A 22,871-nucleotide genomic window follows, 5' to 3' on the forward strand; every position below is an offset into this window, starting at 1 on the left:
TGTCTTTTAATGTTATTCCCCTCTCTATGTGAAGCTGTCTTTGCTGTCAAGCCTGGCAATCTCATTTTGTTTGATTCAGACATGAAATGTTCAAAGAGCGTCTTTGATTATGTGCTGCTTCGATTTGAGATTAAATTTAGTTAAAAAAGCGAGATTAAACATATGTCACTTGCAGCTAACAAACGCGTCGCCTTTGTTAGTGTCCTTTGAGGATTCTTTGAGCTCTCGAATTATTAATTCATTTTTTAAAGTTAATGGCAAATGTCATTTTGAATGCTCTCAGAAGCGTCAGATTGTCATTTATTATGCACTGCTGTTGTGTATCAAAGCAAATGTTGAGAAAGAGGAATCCTTTACGCTGCGTTTGAATACTCCTGCCAGCAACATTCACCTATCCAAGCTTTTTTTTTTAATTCTTTCAACAGCTTAGAAGCACAAACAGTTGTTCATTTTTCTATGAATGCAGATATTTCGGCCTGAGATCGTCCTGTGCTTTGTGGCTTTAAACCTACGTGACCTTCTACCTCTTAAACTGTGATCACATGTATGTCGGAGCGGGTGCAGGCGTTGTGCACCATGCGGGGTTATCACAGTGACATGCCTGTCACCTAGGAGCACCAGGCTCCAGAGTAGGGTGGGCTCTTCGCACCAGTCAGCCCGTTCTGCATCCTGTGCAAGTTGCAGACACACCATGCAAAACAGAAGCAGATAGCTGACAATTGGAGTTAAAGGCTTGTGAACTTAAGTCACAGTGGACGAGTCAACACAGCGTTGCCAGGCTCACCTAGCAACATCTAAAGCGGTCTGCTTTGCCGTGGACACAACACAAGCTGACAATGTACTTTTATGATTTTACTCCAAACAACTCAGTTCCATATTTAAACAGTAATTTTGTTAGATTTTGCAGCACCTCAAGTCTCTCCCGCATCTCCTGCAGCAGTCTGACGTTGTCAAATGCTGATAGAATTTGAAGAAGGTTTTATTAGAACGAGTAAATAATTTCCCGTGTGTTCATGGAGATTTCAGCCACGGTTCAAACCTTCCCACTTCTGGCTCAAAACTCTCGATGAAAAACTGTGTAGGTGTATTTCCAAACCCACTTCCTCGGAAAATACATTTGAAGAGATCTTCTACTGTGCAAAATATCTCAGAGCGATACTTCTGATAACATATCTTTTCCTCTATGGGTATGACTGCACCGATTCCACTTTAACTAATATGAATGAATGGATACATGAAGAGACGAGAGTGATGTGTTATATCCCTCATCAAAAGAGTAAAGTACTGCTACTTTTTTTGAAAAGCGCTGTGTATTTCAAGCACATTATTCCGTGGTACCAGCGATTTGTTCAGTGGGATGAAACAGAAATCACTCTGCATTTCTGTGAAAGAGAAATTCTCAGCTCTTTCACAAAGATGGAGTTTGATTTCTGTCAGTACCAACAGCAGTGTGTTTTGACTGTCAGTCTGTGACACAGCAGAGTACGGCGCTCAGCTGCAAAACAGCTTCATTCATCAAAACACATTGATTAGTGATGCAGTCTAGTTGGTGACATCTGCTTTGCTTCTCTCAATTAAGTGTTTCAGGATATAAAACAGTGTGTACATTCATCATTTAAATGTGATGCCCTTATTCTGTGTATTACTTCTGTATTTTGAAACACACACAACCAGTGCAAAATGATAATTCAGTTTGCAGTATCATTTACCAACCACAGAGGAATAATATGTTATCATTCTGCAAACGTCTGCAGTTAATGATTTTAAGCAAGCTGTTATTAAAAAGTACCAAAATTGGTTTATTAAGTTATTACTGTGAACATATAAATAGTTTGGTGTCATGTAATCCTGACCACTGGATCATAATTCTTTGCTTTACACATCAGTTAGAGTATATATACTTTCAAATCAGTGTCATATTTTGTCATACTGTATATCACTTTTGGACTACGATATAAAATTGGTCTTAACCATATCATTCCATATGAATCATAAGTTTGGATGGTGTAGTAACACTATGTTTTGCATTAGGGATACATAAAATGGTTCTTAATAGAAAAAAATATGGTTATACCACACAACTTTACATAAAAAATTATATACTCTGATTAGAGATACATTCAGTTTTTAAAGTGAACACATTTCATTTAGTTAATTACAGTAAAGGTGGCACTATGAGGGTGGTATATGTTTAAATGTGTCATTGTAGAGAATATGAAATATTTTATTAATATTATAAAAAGTACTAAATTTCACACAAATATTAAAATGTACAAGATTACATAAAGCGTACTTTGTATTAAATAAATGATCATATTTTTATTACATTTTAAAGAAAAACTACCCATCTGTGTGTGTATAACAATGATGGTATGCATGTGTGTGTGTTTTTCTGTGTACATGTGTGCGTTCCTGTAGTCTCTCCTGGTGGCCCAGCAACTGGCCAATGCGGTAGGTGGCGTGATGTCCGGGGCGGCGCCGGGCATGAACCAGCCCATCCTCATCCCCTTCAACGCAGGCGGACACCTGGGCGGGCAGCAGGGCCTGGTGCTCTCCCTCCCCACAGCCAACATCCAGAGCCTGGTGGCGGCTGCTGCTGCAGGGGGCATCATGACGCTTCCCCTCCAGAACCTGCAAGGTGAGAAAAAGGCCAAGACAAACGTGAAGCTACAGGAAGTCTTATGTTAAAACAACGTCAGTGTGATGTCTGAGGAAAAAGATAGAAAACAACTCAGCTATCAAAGATAAAAATAAACATTGAACTTGAAATTCCATTTTCTCATGATCATGTAAAACTGTTGAAAGTGTTTTTGTGTTATACATGAAGATTCATAGAACACAAGACTCCAGAACTATTAGTAATACATACAACAAATAGTGCTCCATATAAGAGTTTGTTAACATTCTTTAAATGACATAGAACAGTGTGTTTTTTCCAAGAAAAATGCTTTGTAGAGGTCCTGACCAGGTAAGAATCCTTCAGGGGTTTACATCCCAAAAAGCAGCTATCCTCATCTTGCCCAAAGGAACAACCATATTAATTACAGGTCAGCGTTTTGCAGTGCAGCGCAAAAGCACTTTATGCCTCTTTCCTGTGTATAAGAGTGCACTGTACTTCACTTTTTTATCTCTTTTCCACCTCATCTGTCCATCCACATGGCTGTACTTATCCTTGCCTTTTAAACTTTAATGCCAAAGTGTTCTCTTTTGATCACAGTTGTAAATGGTTTTCATTTTAATGTTTAAAACATTGTCTCTTTTATACCATTAGATTGAGGGATGGATGGGGAAACCGTCAGTCATAAATCTTAGATGAGAGAGCCGCACTAATGTAAAAAGATGCCAGGCTACATGTAAAGCAGTGTGTTTTTAGGATGGAGATTACAATAATGCCGGTGCAGCACAAAGTGCAGGGAAGGCTCCCTTCATGTGAGGAAATGGATGGACAGATGCCCTGAGTGAGGAAATGTGGAGGTAGAAGCCTAATGGACACAAACATGCATAAATAACAGCAGCCATCGCTGTGGGCAGAGCTTTTAATAAACCTGCATCTATCCAGCGAGCCCTTCAATGTATCCGTCAGTAGTGGACGATAATGGGCCCAGCAGGCCCGTCTGACTCACACTTCAACAGATCTTCCTCCTGGTGTGTGAGGGACAACCCAGAGGCTTCAGTGATCTGATGAACTGATCGACAAACACATTGTCAAGGTGTCAGAACACCAAAACAAACACCTTTCAGTCATCCGTATTGTCCACTGCCAAACAAACCCACAAACAGTCTGAATCCAATGTCCTGATAAAATTTTCCAGCCACGAGAGATGGAGAGAAAAAACTGTTGTGGAGAAATGCCTCTGTGGCAGATCTTTTTTTAAGCGTGTGGACTGACAGACTGCCTGTTCGCACGTCCTCTTATCTGAAGGGGATGCATTGAAGGGACCTCCGTGGAGAGAAAGTGACACAAGTCACGAGTGAAGCTAAATGTCTTGACTGTGTCCGGGCCCCTCTGGCCACGAGGCGCTCCTCCACTCTCCCCTGTCTGAGTTCATCACAGCTCCACTGAATGAGGCCTGCTGGCACAGCACCTCTGTCAGACAACTGCAGCTCTGGCCTCTGCCCCCGTGTCCCCCTCACTTCCCCTCCCAGCCCCTCTAGGGCTCCAGGCCTGATTAATCACACATATAATACAGCGCCGCACTGTCGCCAGGGAGCAGTCAGCTCATTTCACAACCTCAGGAGCAAGTGTGCTTTACAACACTCTCACTGCTAGCTAATTAGCGTCAGATCAGACACAAGACAACATCGAGGCACAGTAATGAGACTCTGAGAGAAGCCCAGCCAATGGCTGTATTTAAATGTAATGAGGCAGATAATGACCAACTAATAAGGCTGTTTGTCTCAGGACTGGGCGGGTTAGGGTGGAGGAATTGTATACTTTACATGAGAGCCTGCATGCTTGTAGTCTGATAGTCATCAGGCTTTCATTCTGTACGCTGTAAGAATGCAATATTTCATAAGTTACATGAGATCAGAATTAGAGTTTTCTGTTCAATTCTTTTGCATTTTGTCCATTTTTATATTAGGCTTTAATGAGAGTTTTGAAATGGAAAGGCTAACATTGACAGCAATATTTTCATGATACGTTCTGATCATGCTAATCAAAGCTGGCCCTGTGAGACTGAATGTTGACAGAGGAGAACCGGCTGGACTTGTGTGAGCTTTAGGAGGGCATTCCTCTCAGACTGTGATGAATAACTATCTCTGTAATGGGGTTGTGCTATAAAGTTGGAGCAGTTGCTTAAATAAAACTGAGCAGCATCTTGTGGCAGACTCAGTAAACACAGGCACCAGTGTAACTGGTTATTTGTCAGAATGATTTATGCCTGCAAACATGCAGTAAAAACAAATTCCCAATGAAACTAAACAAGGGAGAAAGTTATCTTTTGTGACAGAGTGCACACAATTCTAGCTGACTTCACAGAGGCAAAAACTAGGTTGGGTCATGCTAGAGGTCTGTAAATATGACGGCTGATAAGAATAAAAAAAATCATACATGATTTTCACATTTTCAGATCTAAGTATGTACGACTGATGGAGACAAAACATCTGCAGATTTTTGTTCTTGGATATGATGCTGACTTACTGCTGCATTTTTAATAGGTTTTCGTTTCATATGATTTTATAACAAGCAAAGCATGATTACCATACTTGTAAAACTAGTTGTATCAAAGCACTGTACGTGTAATGCTCAATGGGAGGAAGCAGAACAAAGTCTCATCTGTCTACTCCTCTCCTCTATGACTCACTCAAAGGTAATGCAAGAAGCTAGTTTACTGGAGCGCTTTCATATTAATAAGCATATCCCATCATATTTGCTCTCAGCAGAAAGTCAGGCAGCACATCACATCAGAGAGCTGAGTTCTAATGGTGAGGTGAGAGCATTGTTCCTCTGTACTCGTCCGCAGGAAACACAAAACAGCACTCAAGCTTCCCGATAAAGGTCGGCATCCCACTCACCTGCAGTAATGAGACCCGGTGTCAGTGCCAATCAAAGGCATGTCTGTCGTTTTGATGAAAACGCTCAGCGGTGTCGTTCGCAGGTTGCGGGTTTTGGCATGATACAAATTAGGGAAATCACTCTGCTCATTACACCACCAACGGGTGGGCTCCTGGGGGAAAGAGCCAAATGTTTCCACACTAGTTAGACATGTCAGACTGCATCTCTTCTGCCTCAGCTGACTGCTGCTCCTTTAAGAGGTTAGCTCACCGGGCCGGGCCACTGACTTAACCTCTGTCTGCTGTGGGAAAGCCTCTATGTCTCTGTGTCCCTTTACCCATTACATTATCAGAGATAGAGAGTTTCAGACGTCCTTTATGGGCTTGTTGTTGCCACACTAGTAGCTCATTGTGAGAATCTTTTTCTCTTGATGCATCATTTTGGCATAAGAATAGAAATAGGCTGCTGTTTGTGGCCACATTCAGCCAGGAGAAGACTACATTAGGATGACCGTGTGCAAGCACTGCTCGCTTCCTCACATCAACATCTGCCGTCTTAACACAATAGAGGCCAAACCCATCCCTTCTCCCTTATCGCTGTTTAATTTGAAGTGCTCTCAAGCAGTATGTATTCCACGTCGTCCTTTAATGATTTAACTTTGCTGTGGTTGTAAGATGACTCGCAGGGGAGAGAGCTGCATTAAATAAATAACAGTGATAAAATGTAGACCTCATACATTTCAAAGCTAATGCAACTAGCGGTGCAATAGGAGCAGCTGCACACAGTCCTGGAGCGGTAATTTGATTGATTTGTTGTGACAGCAGCCAAATAATTGAGAGTGAGAGGTGCTGCTGGAGATGAAGCGCAGGCAGAGGCAGGTTCGCCAGGCAGTCCCAGCAGATATGGCACCCGGGTTCTCATCTCTGCCATTGATATCTGCCAGTGGATTATTGTTTGTCTTCAATAAGCAGCTTGGAAACGTGTGGGGTTACTGCCTTTGTGACAGTTTGGCGATGGAAAGAAGTAGAAAAAAAAATCACCAATCAAATGTACAGAAGAGCCTGAGAGGGTTAGAATCAAACACACAAATTTGCACTTACACTCAGGTTTACTGTACACACACACTCCCATGAGACTGATTTTATTCTGATGTCTGTTTTGAATCTGAGATGTAAGTAAATTATGCCTCCTGCTGTTTCACTTGTTGCAGATATGCTAATCATTTGTTCTGAATTCAACGTACATACTTGTCATAATTGCACCAAAGCAGCAGCACAAATGAGCCACAGTGTATTTGAATATATAGCACGATTCTTCAAATTCATGAGTCCCCAGACGTATTTGTGTTTTCGGTCTGCTAAGAAAAAGCAGGGCTGTTTGTGTTAACCTCCTGGCTCTTGACTCGTGTTTTGTAGCAGTGGATGGTGGCAGTGTCACTCCGGTTCAGCCATGCCACAGGACAGCACGCTGCCAGAGCCTGAAATAGACAGAAAGAAAAGAAAAAAGGGGGGCAGGAGGAGGAGGATGAGTCTTTATGGCGGTGTGGAGGAGGACAATAATATTGTTAATCAGATGTGGCTGTGTCTGCTCCTCCACAGCAGACCCTGACATCTGCCCTCACTGGTAAACACTGAGGGAGGCTTTTTGCAAACCTCCTCCCATAAACACACAGTCTACAAGACAGTCACTTTACATTACACAGTGTCTGTCTGCACTGTGTATGCAGGGAGAGCAGCACATTTATTTAAATGGATTTTTACTCAAGGTAGCAAAAACAAAAACAAGCAATGTGTATGAGGAGGTTTCTGAATTAGCAGGCTGAATTACAACATGACGAATTTTGGAAGTAGCTTTCAGTTATATGACTAATCACAAATATGCAATATGATTCCATTTTAATCCACCTGTTTGCTTTTCCCTTAGCTCCTGAGCTAAAACAGATTAACCACCGCCTGCTGTAATTAAGTTTTTAAATGTGAAACATTCACACCGTCGGGTTCATTTAACCAAATTAACAATTTAGATAGGAGAAAATATTAGATCTTTTTCAATAAAACCTCAATTGTCTGAACCTCTTCTGAAATAGTCTGCACATTAATATTCTAAATTAAATATCCAGTGTTTCAGATTATTGCTTAAATTGATTAAATATTCCTAACAATTATACTCCATCAACTTTTCATTATGACATATTGTCATTGCTCCTGTTGAGCAGATTGAGTCTTAAGTTTCAGTAAATGAGGGAGCACTGGATGTCACATAAATTGCAGTACATATTAGTGTATTGTTTTCATGATATTTCAGCCCTTGTAAAGTGCTTCCAGTAAATGCCTTGACCGCTTGGCCCCAGAGTTGTTTTGTAGAAATTACATCTCACTTTTTACCTCCCTTTTCCAGCCAGACTGTTTCCGAAAGATTTGCTAAAGGTCTGCCATATTGCTGAGGCGCAATTCAGAAGCTTTCAGCAACAATCTGTAGTCAAGCATTTTAAATGAAAATTGATTTGTGATTTACATGGTCAGTGAGGGGAAAATGAACTTATGAAATGTTGTAAATGAAATATTAGACAAGGTGCAGTGGGAGAGAGCAGACAGAGATGGTAATCTTGTGGAACTGGAATTCCTGCCTGGCAGAACTGGGTGACATTTTACATTTATCTGTGTTCTGCATGAGTTGTAATGTTAATGGTAATTTTATGGGACTGAACTGGAATGAAAATGGTGTTATCACCGATTGCTTCAAATGTGGAATTGTGTAAAGCAGCACAGCTGCATCCTTTATTTCCCATTCCCCAATAATGTGAGTTATTGCATGATGTGTCCTCTGAGGTTGAACGTGTGTATTCAGCCTGTTTTTATCAGTCTGTTCTACTCAGAGCTCTTATATCACACACCTTTTCCACAAGATGAAATGCACATACTGCTGTCTTTTGAAATTATTATGAATGCCACATTTATTAGTGAATGTTTCTCACATTTATTCAGCAGGTTTTTGCATTTGTTAATGATTTCTTGTGTATTAGAAGACTGTTCTCATTAAAATCGACTTTTATGCCGTAAGCACTTCATGTTCAGCAGCATTTTCATATATCCTCATTTTCAGTATAACTGTATAAAACATTATAATATAAACAAACATATTTTCAATACAGATCCAGTTTGGACTTAATAATACAAGCAAATCAATGTAGCATTACGCTCTAATCAATACTACTTACACTGGGCCCAGATGTTTTAATTTTGTTCGATATCTTGTGCAGTGAACGTTTCCTATTCCCACTCTGGCCGTGTACAACATGTATGGATTTTCATAGAGCTTGTTCTTCCGTGTTTGAGAGAGAAAAGAACCAAAGAAGTGAGAAGAACAAACAAAGTGATGCAGCAGCAGCAGCAGCAGCAGCAGCAGCAGCTGTGGGAGTCTGGGAGGCAGCCTGGATCACACAGAGGTCATTTTTAAACACGGCTCTCCAGTTCCTCACGTGTGAAACCAAAGAGTCCGTGGTGACATTTGTCAGCAGATGGGATGGAACCAAACCCCTCACTAGCGGGGATGTCTTAGCCACTGCTAAAAGCTATCTGTGGTTACTAATTGCTGACCAGGGCCTAATTACCTTAATTAATGGCAGAGGTATCTGGGGTCCAGATTTGTGGGGGCTTTTATCAGTATCAGTGCAGCTTAAAAGGTCCCGCAGGAGGCCTGAGGAGTGTGTAAGTCCCGCGGGTGCTATTTCTGGACTAACTGCAGACACATCACAGATGGATCCTGTGGCATCAGTACAGGACGGCATGTTTGGAAAGCGGTATCTGTTACTTACAGATCATAACAAAGCCTCACTAAGTACATGTGAGGATATGGAGGAAAAAGTCTCCTCTTTTTTTTGCCTTTCTTTCTGAACATATTTTCTACTCTTCTCTCCCATGCACAAGGCCGTTTCCTGAATTACACTGCCATAATTCACAATGACAAAGTAGACTTAGCACCTTTTTCCACAGACCGTGGGGGGTTTTGTTCAGTGAGCTCTCACTGTGAAATTAGCCCTGGTACTTTCATTTTCCAGCTGCAGTGAAATGGTTAAAAGACACAGATCAGCCGGTATGAAAATAGAACTGATTCAACAAAATCTGCTGCTTGCTCCTCACCCATCCAGCAAAAAAAAAAACCCTCCCCCTTCTATTCTCCCACCTCCCCTGCTTTTTTTCTTACTCCCCCCCCTCCACCTCCCCCCCTCCCCCAACCCCATCAGGCACCTTGTCCGCATCTGAAGAAGGCTTGTAAGTTTCGGGTGCATACATTTCTTTTGATGATATATTGTCCTGGTGCGGAATTTCATTTACTGCCGCTGCCCTTTGCTGAACCTGTTGCTAGTCAGTGAGCACGATAAGCGTATAAGTAGCATGCTACTTCATTCATCATACATCGTTCTGGGCTCTCAAATATCTCATATGCGATTCAGGAAGAAACTACTAAACCGGCACAAAGGATCCCACCAGGATCAGCTGAGGTTCCATTAAACGCTGTGTACAAAATAGAGCACACTTGGTACTTGTTATCGAAGACACATTTCCGTTGTTGCATCTACAAAACATTAGGCTTCATTTCATAGTGTACACATTGTTTATGTAGCAGGGGGAAAATGTATCTCAAGTGCAGTGCTCATGTAGTACATAATTCCATTCACATTGCATTTCGAATGCATGCATTTTGAAATCTGTTTTTTCCCTCAGTCATAGTGGCTGCTCTGTGTTGTATTAAACAGCATTAATAATCACAAGAGGCTCAGTGTCACTCAGAAGTCTCCACATCACTAAGGCAGACAGTGTTGTGCTGCTGGGCATGTTGTGCTGTGTGAAAGTGCTTACACGCTCCCTCAGACAACCAAAGGGAATAATTAAAGACAGAAGATGGAGGCAGAAGAATGGAAAGCAAATCCCATTGTTTGGGGTTATTTCATCCCACTGAATTTCTTTTTCTCACTTTCTTTCGCTCTCTTCTCACATTCCTCCCCAAATGCACTGTGGGTATGTGGCACGTTATCAAAAGCATATGTAAGCGAAGCAGCGCAGAACAAAAGCCCTATGATGTCCTCCTCATACCCACATTGTCTTTTGATTATTCTACAATCATTTTATATCTGTGTAAGTTGGGAAGGAAGGGAAGGCTTAATAACCCCATAATATACAATACTGTAGCTGCTCAGAAGCCGCAAATGCAAGATGTGTTTTAGACGATTTGAAAACAAGCTTGCTTAGTCCTCTTTTGCTCTCTTTTTTATCTAATGGTGTAATTCTTCAACCCCTCAATATCCAAGTTGTTACCAAAATAATCCACAATGAAATTCAAATTTAAGGTGAACTAGACTATTAGGGCAACTCTACTCCACTCCATTTCTAGAGCAGTAAATGTAGCCCCTCAATCTCTCTCAGCTTTTACTGTCAGTCAGAGAGCACTCAGTCATCTCCGTGCATCAGGCCCGCAATATTGATTTTTCCACCCACTGAAACAGCCGCATGAACATAAATTTTGCATGAGGCTTTTACTCGCGGCCTCCGCTTTGGTCTGACGACACATGATGGGACCATGAACACGCTGTAATAACCCAGTCTGTCCTGCCAAGCAGACAGGCTCCTTTTTCAAGGGGTTGGATGGGGGGTCCAACACCTTCTGGACTCTGAAGGACAAAAGCAAGAGACCCCTAACTGGGTTCCACCACACTACATACTGTCAGAGCCGAGCTATGTTTGACACGAGAGTGAAACTTCAAAAAATGTGTCAAAAAACTGAGAAATCTTTAAATGTATACAAGAAACTTGGTTGTTTTTTTTTCATAAATTTGAATTAAGAAAGCACTTTAAGCCATTATATATATGCATAATTAATATAGTTAAAAAGCTTCTTAGAGGTTTTCCTTAAAAAATTAAACTAGCGGAATTTCTAGGAAGCACTTTTTTTTTCAATCCGCTGCCTGTCACTTGAGTTTTCTCACCTTGAAGGAAGACACGTTTTAAAAAATGCTTTTCACTTAATAAGGATTTTGTCCTGAATAGACCAAAATGAGTTTTTTTCTATGTTTTAACCAGAGTTGGTGCAGAGAGTACCACTTCACCGATTAACAAACTTTCATTTAGAGAAGGTTAAACTGAAATCATGTCACGCAGTCTTTAGTTGTAGGTGAAACCTGGTCTGTATAAAAAGCAGAAAAAAAATTCCTTCGTCTCTAAGGGAGGAAATCATTGCAAAAATAAACCATATCTCACTTTGCTTGGGACCCGCTGGAACTTTGTCAGGGGCCCTCGGAGGTTCCTGGACCACACTTTGGAAATCAATAACAAAGCGTAAGCAACACCAAAAGGGCAACATTATTGAGTACACAGGGATTTTCTTGTATGTGTAACAACTCCATGGAGAGGATTTGATTCTTTGAAATGCTTCCCCCAGAGTGAGAATTCTACAACACTGCTTGATATTGCCTTGCATCACAAAGTGAAAGCATTATCTCTGGATCCCTACAAGCGATGTGGTTTACTCTCTAAAATCCTGTGGCTGCGACTCCGCTCAAATCTTAACTGCCTATATATATATATATATATATATATATATATATATATATATATATATATATATATATATATATATATATATATATATATATATATATATATATATATATATATTTAAAAATTTTTTTTTTTTTTTTTTTCCCTGTACTCGCCGAGTTCCTTCTGCAGCAGGACTGAAACACTGATATTGCTCGCTGTGGCTCTGAGTAATGTTTTTATTCAGCACTTCACTAGCTACTTTAACATTTCATTTTCTCCATGTTTATTCCACCCATCGCAAAGGCAGGAATCTATTCTCCACTCCTTAAATGTGATTACCAGTTGTATGGATTCTTTGGTAGAAGGCGAACAAATACATCTTCCAGTTTGTAAAAAGAAAACCTGTGAAAGAGGAACATTTGTGTGATTTTTCTGCTTTTTTTCCCACTTTGAGCCATCACACAATTAATGCTGAATGATGAGGTTAAGCAGAGGTTTTCCTGCATAGAGATTTTTGCCAGCACCAAAATGATAAGAACTGAGAATTTATAAAAATGTTAAAAACTGTTTTTTTTTAAATTGAGATTTCATCAATAAACATTTTTGTTCATCAAATGACCAGAATTAGCAGAAAATTGCAAAGCTTTCTGTCAAATAAGGTCACATACATGCATTGCCGTTAGTGTGTGGGTCTGTTTTTCTTACTGACATGCGTAGTCACCACCCAGAGGTCCATTCTAAGCCATTTCATGCTAGTTTTTACGTCTTCTCCACCACATTTCAGAGTAAAATATTGTACTTTTTACTCCTCTGCATTTACCTGGCAGCTGCAGTTACTTCACAGAATATAATTTTGCATTTAAAAAAAATCAAATAAACCTACAAAATATGATGCACTGTTAAAGATTTAGTGCTACCTCGGCCAATAACTGATAGAATTATATGCAGAAATTACTTTGCAATCACAGGGGCCTTTTTTTGCATGAAAGATACTTTTATCTTTGTTCTTTTAAGTGCATTTTTACTAATAATGACCTCATATTTTAACTCCAGTGAGATTTTTTCTTGCAGAACTTTTACTTGTGATGTTTTTTAGGTTGCAGCAGTGCAGTATCGCTACTTTATTTCAGTAAAGGATCTAAAGACTTCCTTTTAGACAGTGGATGAACCCGTTATTTGATAAGCTGCTAATCTGATTTGTAATTTTGATCATTTAAGAAGCAAATGCCAAAATTCACACCTCAAATTCCAGTTTTATTTCTTGTTTTGCATCTCTCCGTGTGTTTTAAGAGATCACCTTTCAGTCTGCTAACTTTTAAAAGGTCTATTGACAGAAGGATTATTAATGAAAATAATTAGTTTTAGCAACGTACAAGTGTTGTCAAAGTGACCCACAGTGATAAAAGTTAACAGTGAACAAAGGAAATGAGTGCAGAAGCAGTGATGCTATCGCCTTCATCAGTGTGCGAGTGCTCTCATCTAATCCACAGAGTAAAAAATGACCTTCCTTTGACCACCTTCATAATTACCAGATCTCATAGAGTCTAAATCTCCTTACCTCCAGTGCAGTAATTATCAGTGTGACTCACTGAAAAGGCAATTGAGACAGTGGTTTATGGACTCCCATAGTGGAACGTGAGGCAGAGCAGTAATGGGGAGCTTGTTTGTCCCATCTCACCTCTCTTGTTTGAGAATGACAGCTGAGTTTAGACGAGAGCAGTTCCTAAAAATACAGATTGGGTTACTTTGGGCAATTTCATTAACTCCTGACAGGCTCCTCTGCAGTTTGTGATTAACTCCTGATTTGCAGCACTCCTCTCCTACACGATACTAGACATTCAGATGGTACAGCAGTAGTTAGATGAAGATGTTTTATGTAAAAGTACAAGAACTACTTCAGAATCAATAACCACATCTTTAAGAAAAGCAGTGTGCACACTTACACATAACTTACGGATGTGACACAAAAGGTACTACGAGATTTTATTCATTCCTGTCAACTCAATACATTCTTTTCAAGGTTTGTGAACTATGCTTTCTTTCTTGATGCCCAAGAATCTTGAATTTCTTTGACACGAGATGATCATCTCCGCCTCCTTCTGGCCATACTTTATGCAATGTGGAGCGCATGCACTTTGATAGAATGAAAGACAGTCAAAATCCTTCTGCTTTTGTGCAGATGTGATTACTATTACATTGCAGTCACTCTTCATGCTGGCCTTGGCTGGGCCTTTTCTAAGGACTATAGGATTATGAGCACCTATTTGTTGCTTTTTAGAAAGACTAAATGCATCAAAAGATGTTTTCAAATTTCATTTAACTCAATAAATGTACAGAGGGAGTTACTTTGACATGAAATATGGGCTTATTCACCATGTACTTATCATTTAAACCAAGATGGAGCCTAAAGATTTGCACTTACATCAGACGTATTTGGAATTTTTGGCAGTTTGTGAATTAACTTTTTAAGTGTCGGGACTTTGACTACATCTGTGCACTAACATGCACACACACAAGCATTGTATAAGCTAAGTTATAGGGAATAAACGCAGGTGTTGTGCACCAGGAGGAAAACAAGGAGGCGAGCTTGAATCAGCCCCAGAGAGAAAAGTGCTGTAATAGGTGGGTTGGCAGGGACTACTGAGACAGCGCTGGTAATGAGAGAGCAGGCTGCCCTCCCCACCCACCCTCCCACCCCACTCCTCAACCACACAGGAAACAAAAATAGCATTTTGTCTGACGAATGAGCCGGCTTTGACCTAGCCTTTCGACCTCTGACAATCAGTCTCGCTTCGTCCTCCAGTACTTCAGAATCCGGGGCCGGGACAGTCAAAGATAACAGTTGATTTCTTCTGTGGCACTAAAGCAAAAAAGAAAAAAGAAACAGCTCTGAAACAGCGATGGCAGACACTTTCTCAAAGCACTGAGGTTGGAGGTCTTAGACTTTTCACTGCTGGTGTTTCAGAACCCCGAATGATTGTTGTTAAATATTTCAGCGGAGCACAAAACGCCACGCTTGTGTCTGATCATTTAGCTCCATGATCTGGCCCATTCTTCATTATAAACATTAACATAGGCAAGTTGTGACAACAGCGAAAGTGAGACCCTTGCTCTTCCACCCCTCGGGCGTGATGACTAAGTGGGAGCACTGCTTGCATCGCAGTAGACAAGGACTAGCGAATATGAAACACAACAAAGAGACAGTGGGAGATATAATGAGCTCTATAGGATCCCGGCACCCTTTTGCCCTCTCTCCATCATAAGTGAAGCTCCCACTCTCATCCTCAGCCCTGTGTCTGCTGGAGGAAGGAGCACAAACAATTAGCTGAGACAAGCCGTTTGGATTATGTGCTCAACCAAAGCAATCAGACAGCTGTGGTTAAAAGAATGAGCTTCAAAATGCCAGTTGCCCAGTTAGAGGGGAAGGGAGGGTCAGTGGTCCTGACAGTCTTAACAAGATGACAGAATTTATAAAGCACTGCTGTTAAAGAATATAGTTACCTGCAGTGTAGCCCTTATAATAAGGCCACATGGGGCTTCTTCCATATTCCCTCTGTATTTGTTTTCTTTTGCCTCATATTCTTTTGTTGTGCCTCTTGTTCTTCGGCGTAATGGTTGGCGCTGGAGGAAATTCTTCAATCGTCTTTGATCTTGGGCTGGTTTCGATAATTTTTTGACAGAAATCTCATTTTGCCCCCCTTTTGTTTTCTCCGTCTTTGTTCCCTTTTATTCCATCTTTAAATATGGCTCAACATTTTGTCGTTGTGAAGTTCCAAAGGAAAAGAATCAGTCCTGTCAGGGGCTCAGCACTCGCTCGACAACTTGCCCCAACATTTCAAGTGAGAATTGGACTCTTGCCATTTGCACAGATGATATATAATTCATGGTGGGGGTGTGAGAGAGGTGTCAATGTGTCAGGAGGTAGAAGAAATGTAAAAGTGTACTGTTTACTGGCCGAGAGATGCCGGCTTTCTTTGACTGCGCTTCTGCAGAGTGAGGAAAGAGGAGGATGATCTGATCTTCATCAAATGTTCATCTGTGCCCGTCCTGCAGTCGTAGTGACCACACTAATCAAAGACTTGTCTACGCTGATGTTTTATTCATCTTTTATGAGACAAGCATGCTTAAATTATTTAAGTGCATTGATTCGGTGTGTATACAAGCTTGTCTACGCCGTGTTCACAATTGCTGGGCTGCATTATCAATGGATTCTCACAAGCGCTCTTTTGAACCAGCGTTTGTTTTTCAGTCCTTTGTGTTTTAAATCATTTTAATAGTAAACTGCGAATGTGAGGCCAAGTTATAAACCTTTACTATAGTCCTGAATAAAAGTAGTTATAGTGAGGCTGGATCTTTGAAAATACATGCATTATGTGTAACAGTTCTTTTGTAATAATTTAAAAAATAGTGTTCTTATATTGTACAGTGAAGTTTTTACATGCAACTTTTAATTTGTTAAGGAATTCAAATCTAGGTAAAGACATTTTTATTGTACTTGGGGAAGATTGGAGAGAACATTTGTGTTGTTTTTAGGGGAAAGTAATTTCTTTTTTGCTATTTAAGCAGTTCTAATATTTACTTTATTACTCATTATGTAGGAATTGTATTATATCAAATTTTATTAGTAGTGCCATTCTTTTTATCAAAGCAATTCTAAACATGGACAATAAACTTTATAAATCATTTTTTCTACATATACAGTATATTCTGAATATCTGCCATTCTTTTTACTTGTTTTTTTTTGAAATCATTATTCATGTGAACTATTAAGGAGATTAAAAATGATGACATAAATTTATTTCTGTAGAAAAGTCCAGTGTATGAAATCCAGTCAGATATTCACATATGGATCAGTCCCTTTCAAGGCTTATTATCTCTTAATCTACAGAAATCAGGCCATAATTGTGGTGATTTTATCCTTTTGTTTTCTATTTAACAGTCAAAAGCAAAGTCAGGAGCTTTCTGAATATGACCACAGGTTAAAAAGAAATCACTCAATCCGTGATATATAGAAACTCAGTTTGTCCTTCTTCTATTTAAGGAGGTGTAAAGGTCAGTTTGTTGTTTTTCAGCCCAATTCTCCACGTTATTACAGTTGATACCTTTAGTAGATAATTTGTATTGTCTGTGTTGTGTTATTGCTTTCTTCTGGCATTCCAACACAAAGTGCTTGTGAGCTGATAGAAGATCTACCAAATTCTATAATCACTTGTTTTTTAATGAATTGTAGCATAGAATTACCATGAAGTTGAGGAGCGCCTTTACAGTGTTCACACCCAGATGCTTTTACATCTATTTTATATTATATTTCACATCCGCATTCTGGGTTCTTGGAGGTATTTGCCTGCCTGGTGTGGCTGCAGCCTGAGTGTTAACTGATTTTTTTTAAACAGCATAAAAATTTATAAGCATTTAAATGTAGAAATGAGGTTCTAATGGCGTGCCATTATTGGATCCAATTAGTTAATGGGTTTATTTCTGAACTCTTCCTGTGAAGATGGATGTCTCTTTCTTATGAGATTTTAATCCATTAAACCAAAGATTCTGTCATTCTCCAAGTGACAATGACGACTTTTGGCTCCAGAGAGAGCAATTATATCAGTCAGGCTTGATAGCTTTGTCCTCCAACTAGCTAAATTAAATTCACTGACTCTATCATGCGGGCTAAAAACCCTGGAGGACCTTGTTGTGGCTCTATGCAATTTACATCTGCCTCTCACTATTCACCCTATGTACCCCACACCTCCAATGTGTGCATGCATTTCCATCCCAGGTGATTCTTCAAATAATGAGGGCTTCATGTTGATGTGCTAAAACACTTGCTGTCAGGTTGTCAGTCAAAGCTCATCCGTGTTTGTTGTTGTGTTCTGTGTGAAGAATGAAAACATCTGCCCTTTGCTCAACAGCTACCTCATCACTGAACTCCCAGCTCCAGCACCTGCAGCAGCTCCAACAGATGCAGCACCACCACCAGCAGCAACAGCAGCAGCAGCAGCAGCAGCAGCAGCAACATCAGCAGCAACAGCAGCAGCAGCAGCACCATCACCAACAGACCCACTCCCACCCCCAGAACCAGCTGCCACCCCAGCATCACATGACCCCACCCAGCCAGCAGCAGACCTCAGTCCCGTCTCCAGGTTCTGCCTGCTCCTCCACCTCCGGACAGCCGCAGCAGTCCCCGCCACACCGGCCGAACCAGTCACCGGCCCGCAGCCTCCCCTCACCAGTCACTCCGCCCATGCCTTTGCCGGTGAGTGCAAAAACTAAAATTATTTGTGGGTAGCAGTCCACTGATCTAGTATTATGTCTTTCTGATATAACTCATGGAAGTGGCCAAAATGTTTATTTTCTAGAAGATTTATAATGTTGTGTCTTTACTGTTTACATCATTTATTGTGGATTAGTCACTTCTGACTGATACCTGGTTTGTTTATTCCAACTTATTCCACTTATGTCACATTTTTCACATTCCCTCTACTGTGTAAAGCTGAGATCACTAGCTACTTCTAGTCTATTTATGTAGATTTTATTAATATGTTAGGTTCTATACATAGATAATTAATGTAGCGGGCAGAAACTATGTATGTAATCTTTTTTACATAAAAAAACCACCTCAAGAGCTGAAGTGTGCATATGAATCATCTCATTATTAAAGATGTGATTTAGGCAGGTCGCCCTTAAGCAGTGCTTAAGCAGTATTCACACTGCTTGATGTCAGCACTTGATCTTTATCAAGTGACGGCGTTTCAATGCAAGCTGGTAGCTCTTCTGTCTATGTCGAGCTTTTAGAATATGTATTTTGTTGTTGAAGCCTTGACGCACTTGAGCATATCCAACCTCCCAACCAAGCAAGAAGCATGAATCGCATCCTCTTGCTGCTGCAGATTCAAGAGAGATTCTGAGGTTATCTGTCCTTAGGCTTTCCACTCATAATCAGTCCCTTAATCTTTGCTGCTCTTCCTACTCAACCTCCTTTTTAGTCACTTTGTCTGTCCATCCATCTCTTCCCTTCTGTCCGTCTGCCTGTCACTGCTTGACGATAATAACCTATTTTATATCCCTGTGGTTTCATTTCTGGTGGAGACTGGCCAGGGTCGCCTTTCTGTCCCCGGTCACATTCATCAGCGTCAGACCCTTATTGGGTTGTGGTGCAAGCTTCTTTATGGCCAGGATGAGTTGGGCTATTTGTTTCCCCTTGCAGCCCTCTCCGGCCCTGTCACGGCCTAGTGAGACTCAGCAGGAAAAACAGCCTCTGGATTTAATGGGCTCCAAAGGCTAGCCGGTACATCGCACCAAACACACTGTCCAGTCTGACTGTGGATACAAGAGCTACTGACCAACATACAGATTCACACATTAAGCTTGCGTCAGGCAGTGTACAAACACCTTAGGTAACAGATACTCTACAGTCAGACTCTCCTACTTATAAGTCTTTGTTTTGCTTGGAAATCACCACCTTGCTTAAATTTCCAAGGAACTGTGAATATCTTCCTCTGACACACAACAACAGCAGAAGCACAGTTGTTTGAGAACAACCTCACAGCACTGAAAAGACTGAGACTCTTTATATACGTTGTCTTCTTCTAAAAGAAGCAGCATGGCTGATTATGATGACTTAGGACAGACCTCCCTTGAGGGGGGCCGAAGGGGCCACATCAGGTATCATTAAGATATTGCCTCATCAAATAGGATTATGGAGTGTGTGCGTTTGTGTGTGCGGGAGAGGCAGAATGGCCGTAAAAGGTTTAGTTTCTCTGGGTCAGTGCTGGGGTTGTCAAAGAGTGTGTCACCCAGCGAGGGGCTCGCTCAAGGACAGGCCCCGGCCTCAGCACCCTCTCAAGGCTGCAATAGGATTTAAACTGCAGCTCCGCCTCTCGCCACCGCTTGGACCAGTGATTGGATTTTCAGTCCCAGAGTCCCCGAGCAGCTCATTGGTTAATTTACAGAAGTTTTAAAATTCAAGGAAACTCCCAAGGCACAGAGTTTCTCACAAACACATGTGAATTGTCACTGTGATCAACCTTTTGTATGTTTTAATTAAAGGCACAGAAGGGCATTTCTTCTGTTTCCATGTTGTGCCCAGAGGAACTGGTCTGTGCAGTAAAGTGGAGTCATAATTACCATAATACAATGAGCATTACACAGATAACACTCCTATTTCCGACTGTCATTATTCAGGCAAGTAGAATCACTCAGCCATTCAACTATTTGCTGGAAATACAGCACAGAGCTGCAGAGAGACAAACACTCATTATGTTCCAATTAATGTCCCATTGTAATTCTCCTCTCATGGGAGGTGTGTGATATTCTTTGTAAACTCCTAGCGAGGAAATCCTGAGCATTCATAACATCCCTAGTGTTTTTAGTGTTTTGTGTTTTTAATTTGTGAGACAAAATTCATTAATTGGCTCATTATTATCTCTATTAGAATACAAATCACACAACAGCAGACTGTGTCCCCTTGAGTTAATAGGCTAAACTTAGATTATTGCAGCTAATTTGGTTAGATTGAGGAAGAATTTACCTTTCTACACCTCCCACTACAGTTGGATGCGGCCTGTAGCTGCCTGAAATAACCACCACAGTGATGACAAATAGACGGAGGAAGATTATGAAATTTGCTTAAGTGCGTTAATGGGCTGATTGCGGGAGCCCGCTGGATTTTGCTGGAAGTTGATTGATTAGAGCTGCGGGTTTTCTCCACGCCCGGAGAGCTCAGGGATTTGACGGGGTAAAGGCGCGCCAAGTCTGTTACACCGGAATTGATCTTAATTAGATCTGAAAGACCTGCCACAGCAGAATGGTCGCGGCGATTAAAATGAAAAACAGGAGAAATTACTGATCAAATTAATCATAATGTCGGGCTACAGCTGTAGGTCTGGTGTAATTTGCCACTCCAGTGAGTTACATCAGCCCAGGCAGGGAGAGGAGAGGCAGTACATACTGATCCGTGGCAGCGGGAAGCTTAGGCCAGCCTATCAAATCTCTTATTCCAGTTCGCCTGCCCGGACCCTCCTGACCCTGCTGCGCCATCCAGTGGAGCCCCAGCTTCTCTCTCTCTTTGCCTTTGGTCTAATTAGTTGCTTTTTATTGCCCTTTTTTCTTTTCCATTATGTCTTTCTCCATCCAGAAACCGCATCATCTGTAGCTCTGCTGTTCTTGTCATGGCTGTCTTGTCACCAGCGTGTTGTGTGTTCACTAATAGCCTCTGACCTTGGTCCAGTGTCTGGCTGGCTGGGTTTTCGGGGGGCCTGGCGGAGGTGGAGGCGTCCTGTCTTCCTCCTCCGTCAGACTCCTGCCGTCTGTCTCTCTCCCCTTCGCAGTCGTCTCCTTGATCGCTGTCAGAGCCCCACACTGGGCCTGTCCACTCTCCATCCGCACACTCATAGGGGTAATTACAGCCTAGGGGCCTGCCTCCTGTCCCTGTGCTCCACAATTTACCACCAAAGCGTCCACAGACATCTCTCTTCTTCCCCACTGCACCCCGACATCACAGGACTGCAGGGCCTCAACCCACAAGTGCTGCAATTACCTGAGACTCTCCTCAATCCTTTTCTCTCTCTGCCTCTCTCTCTCTCTCCTAACTCCCCCTTATCTCTCTCCCCCCCTCTCTCCCCCTGGGCTCCCTCACTATTCCCTGGCAATCAGCCTTCATTAGAAGCCTCTGGTGAAAACCCATCGTCACCAAGGTCAGCTGCTGCCAACCACAACGGCCTTTCAGAGGCCTGGCTGTCTGCACTCTCCATCTTTTCTCACTTCCTTGCCATCCTCCTCCTCCAACCTCCTCCCCCTCCTCCCCCTCCACCATCCCTCCTCAAATCTCTGGCCCATCTCTGCTGCTTTTGTCTCCAGCTGAGGCCCCTTCAGACACTCATGTCACTGTTTTCCGCTGCAGTGCACTTTTACTTCTGTCAACCGCTGTTAAAATCACCACTGTCCAATTTGCTCCAAATGTCTCTTTTTTTTATGGTGGGTGTTTCTCCCATTATATTAACATGTGTATTCAATGAGCCTTGCACATCGATTAATTGATTTTCCAGATCAGGCCCATGTTCATTCAATTTAGCGAAACGGGCCACCATCATTCTGGGGGATATTAAATCAAAATTAAAATGACATGCTCAAATGTAGGCCCAATGGCTCATACTGTGAATGAAACTGGCAACGCTTAAGAGGGAAGAGTCCATTATCTTATGCCTCAAAATTTAACAGTGGACTCTGTGGTTTGAAATGAAAAAAAAGGGATTTTATTAATATATTTTACTCATTTGTTTCCTATCATGTGCACACGACATAGCAGTATACTGATGATCTATCAATTAGGAATCCAAAATTGACAGAAATTTGTTTGGTAAATTAATAAATGAGTTTTTTTAGTTTAAGTACAAGATGCTGGGGTTCTAATAGAGAATCTTTGCTACAGTGCTGGCAAAGTCCTTTTCTTCTGTTTTCATTTTAATTTCAAGTAAAGTTGCAAATAATCTGAATTTACCTGAGCTTTGAACATCCGAGCATCCAAGCATTATCCAGAAAAACACCTGTTTTAAAACCACATATTTCTAATAAAACTTTTTAAATATATACATGGTATGTGGTGTCAGGCGGTGTGTTTAAATGGCTGCTGGTGGCTGTGTGGTGTAGAGCATGAACAGGCCCTCAGCTCCCCAGCAGCTCAGCCCAGCCTCTTATTAATGCACAGGAGATCCGGCTCTTAAGAAGGCAGAAAATTGCCTTACATAACAAGCGCTCCACAATTTAGAAATACAAATGTGCACTGTTGACTGAAGCAGAAAATAAGACTGTTGCCCATCAACAGCACCACATTTCATATGAATAAT

At 41.3% G+C, this 22,871-nt stretch overlaps 1 protein-coding gene across 3 annotated transcripts in view; it reads left to right on the forward strand.

Annotated features, from left to right (window-relative positions):
* The window catches only part of pou6f2 (POU class 6 homeobox 2), a 74,980-nt gene that overhangs the window by 24,811 nt on the left and 27,298 nt on the right, over nucleotides 1-22,871 (forward strand). For all 3 annotated transcript variants that reach the window (XM_023272551.3, XM_035949228.2, XM_035949229.2), the window contains 2 exons: nucleotides 2,419-2,638; nucleotides 17,940-18,283. In XM_023272551.3, coding sequence (XP_023128319.1) covers nucleotides 2,419-2,638; nucleotides 17,940-18,283 — 564 coding nt within the window. The remainder of the gene's footprint in view (nucleotides 1-2,418; nucleotides 2,639-17,939; nucleotides 18,284-22,871) is intronic.

This window comes from Amphiprion ocellaris, chromosome 22 (genome assembly GCF_022539595.1).
Source record: "Amphiprion ocellaris isolate individual 3 ecotype Okinawa chromosome 22, ASM2253959v1, whole genome shotgun sequence".
NCBI lineage: Eukaryota > Metazoa > Chordata > Actinopteri > Pomacentridae > Amphiprion > Amphiprion ocellaris.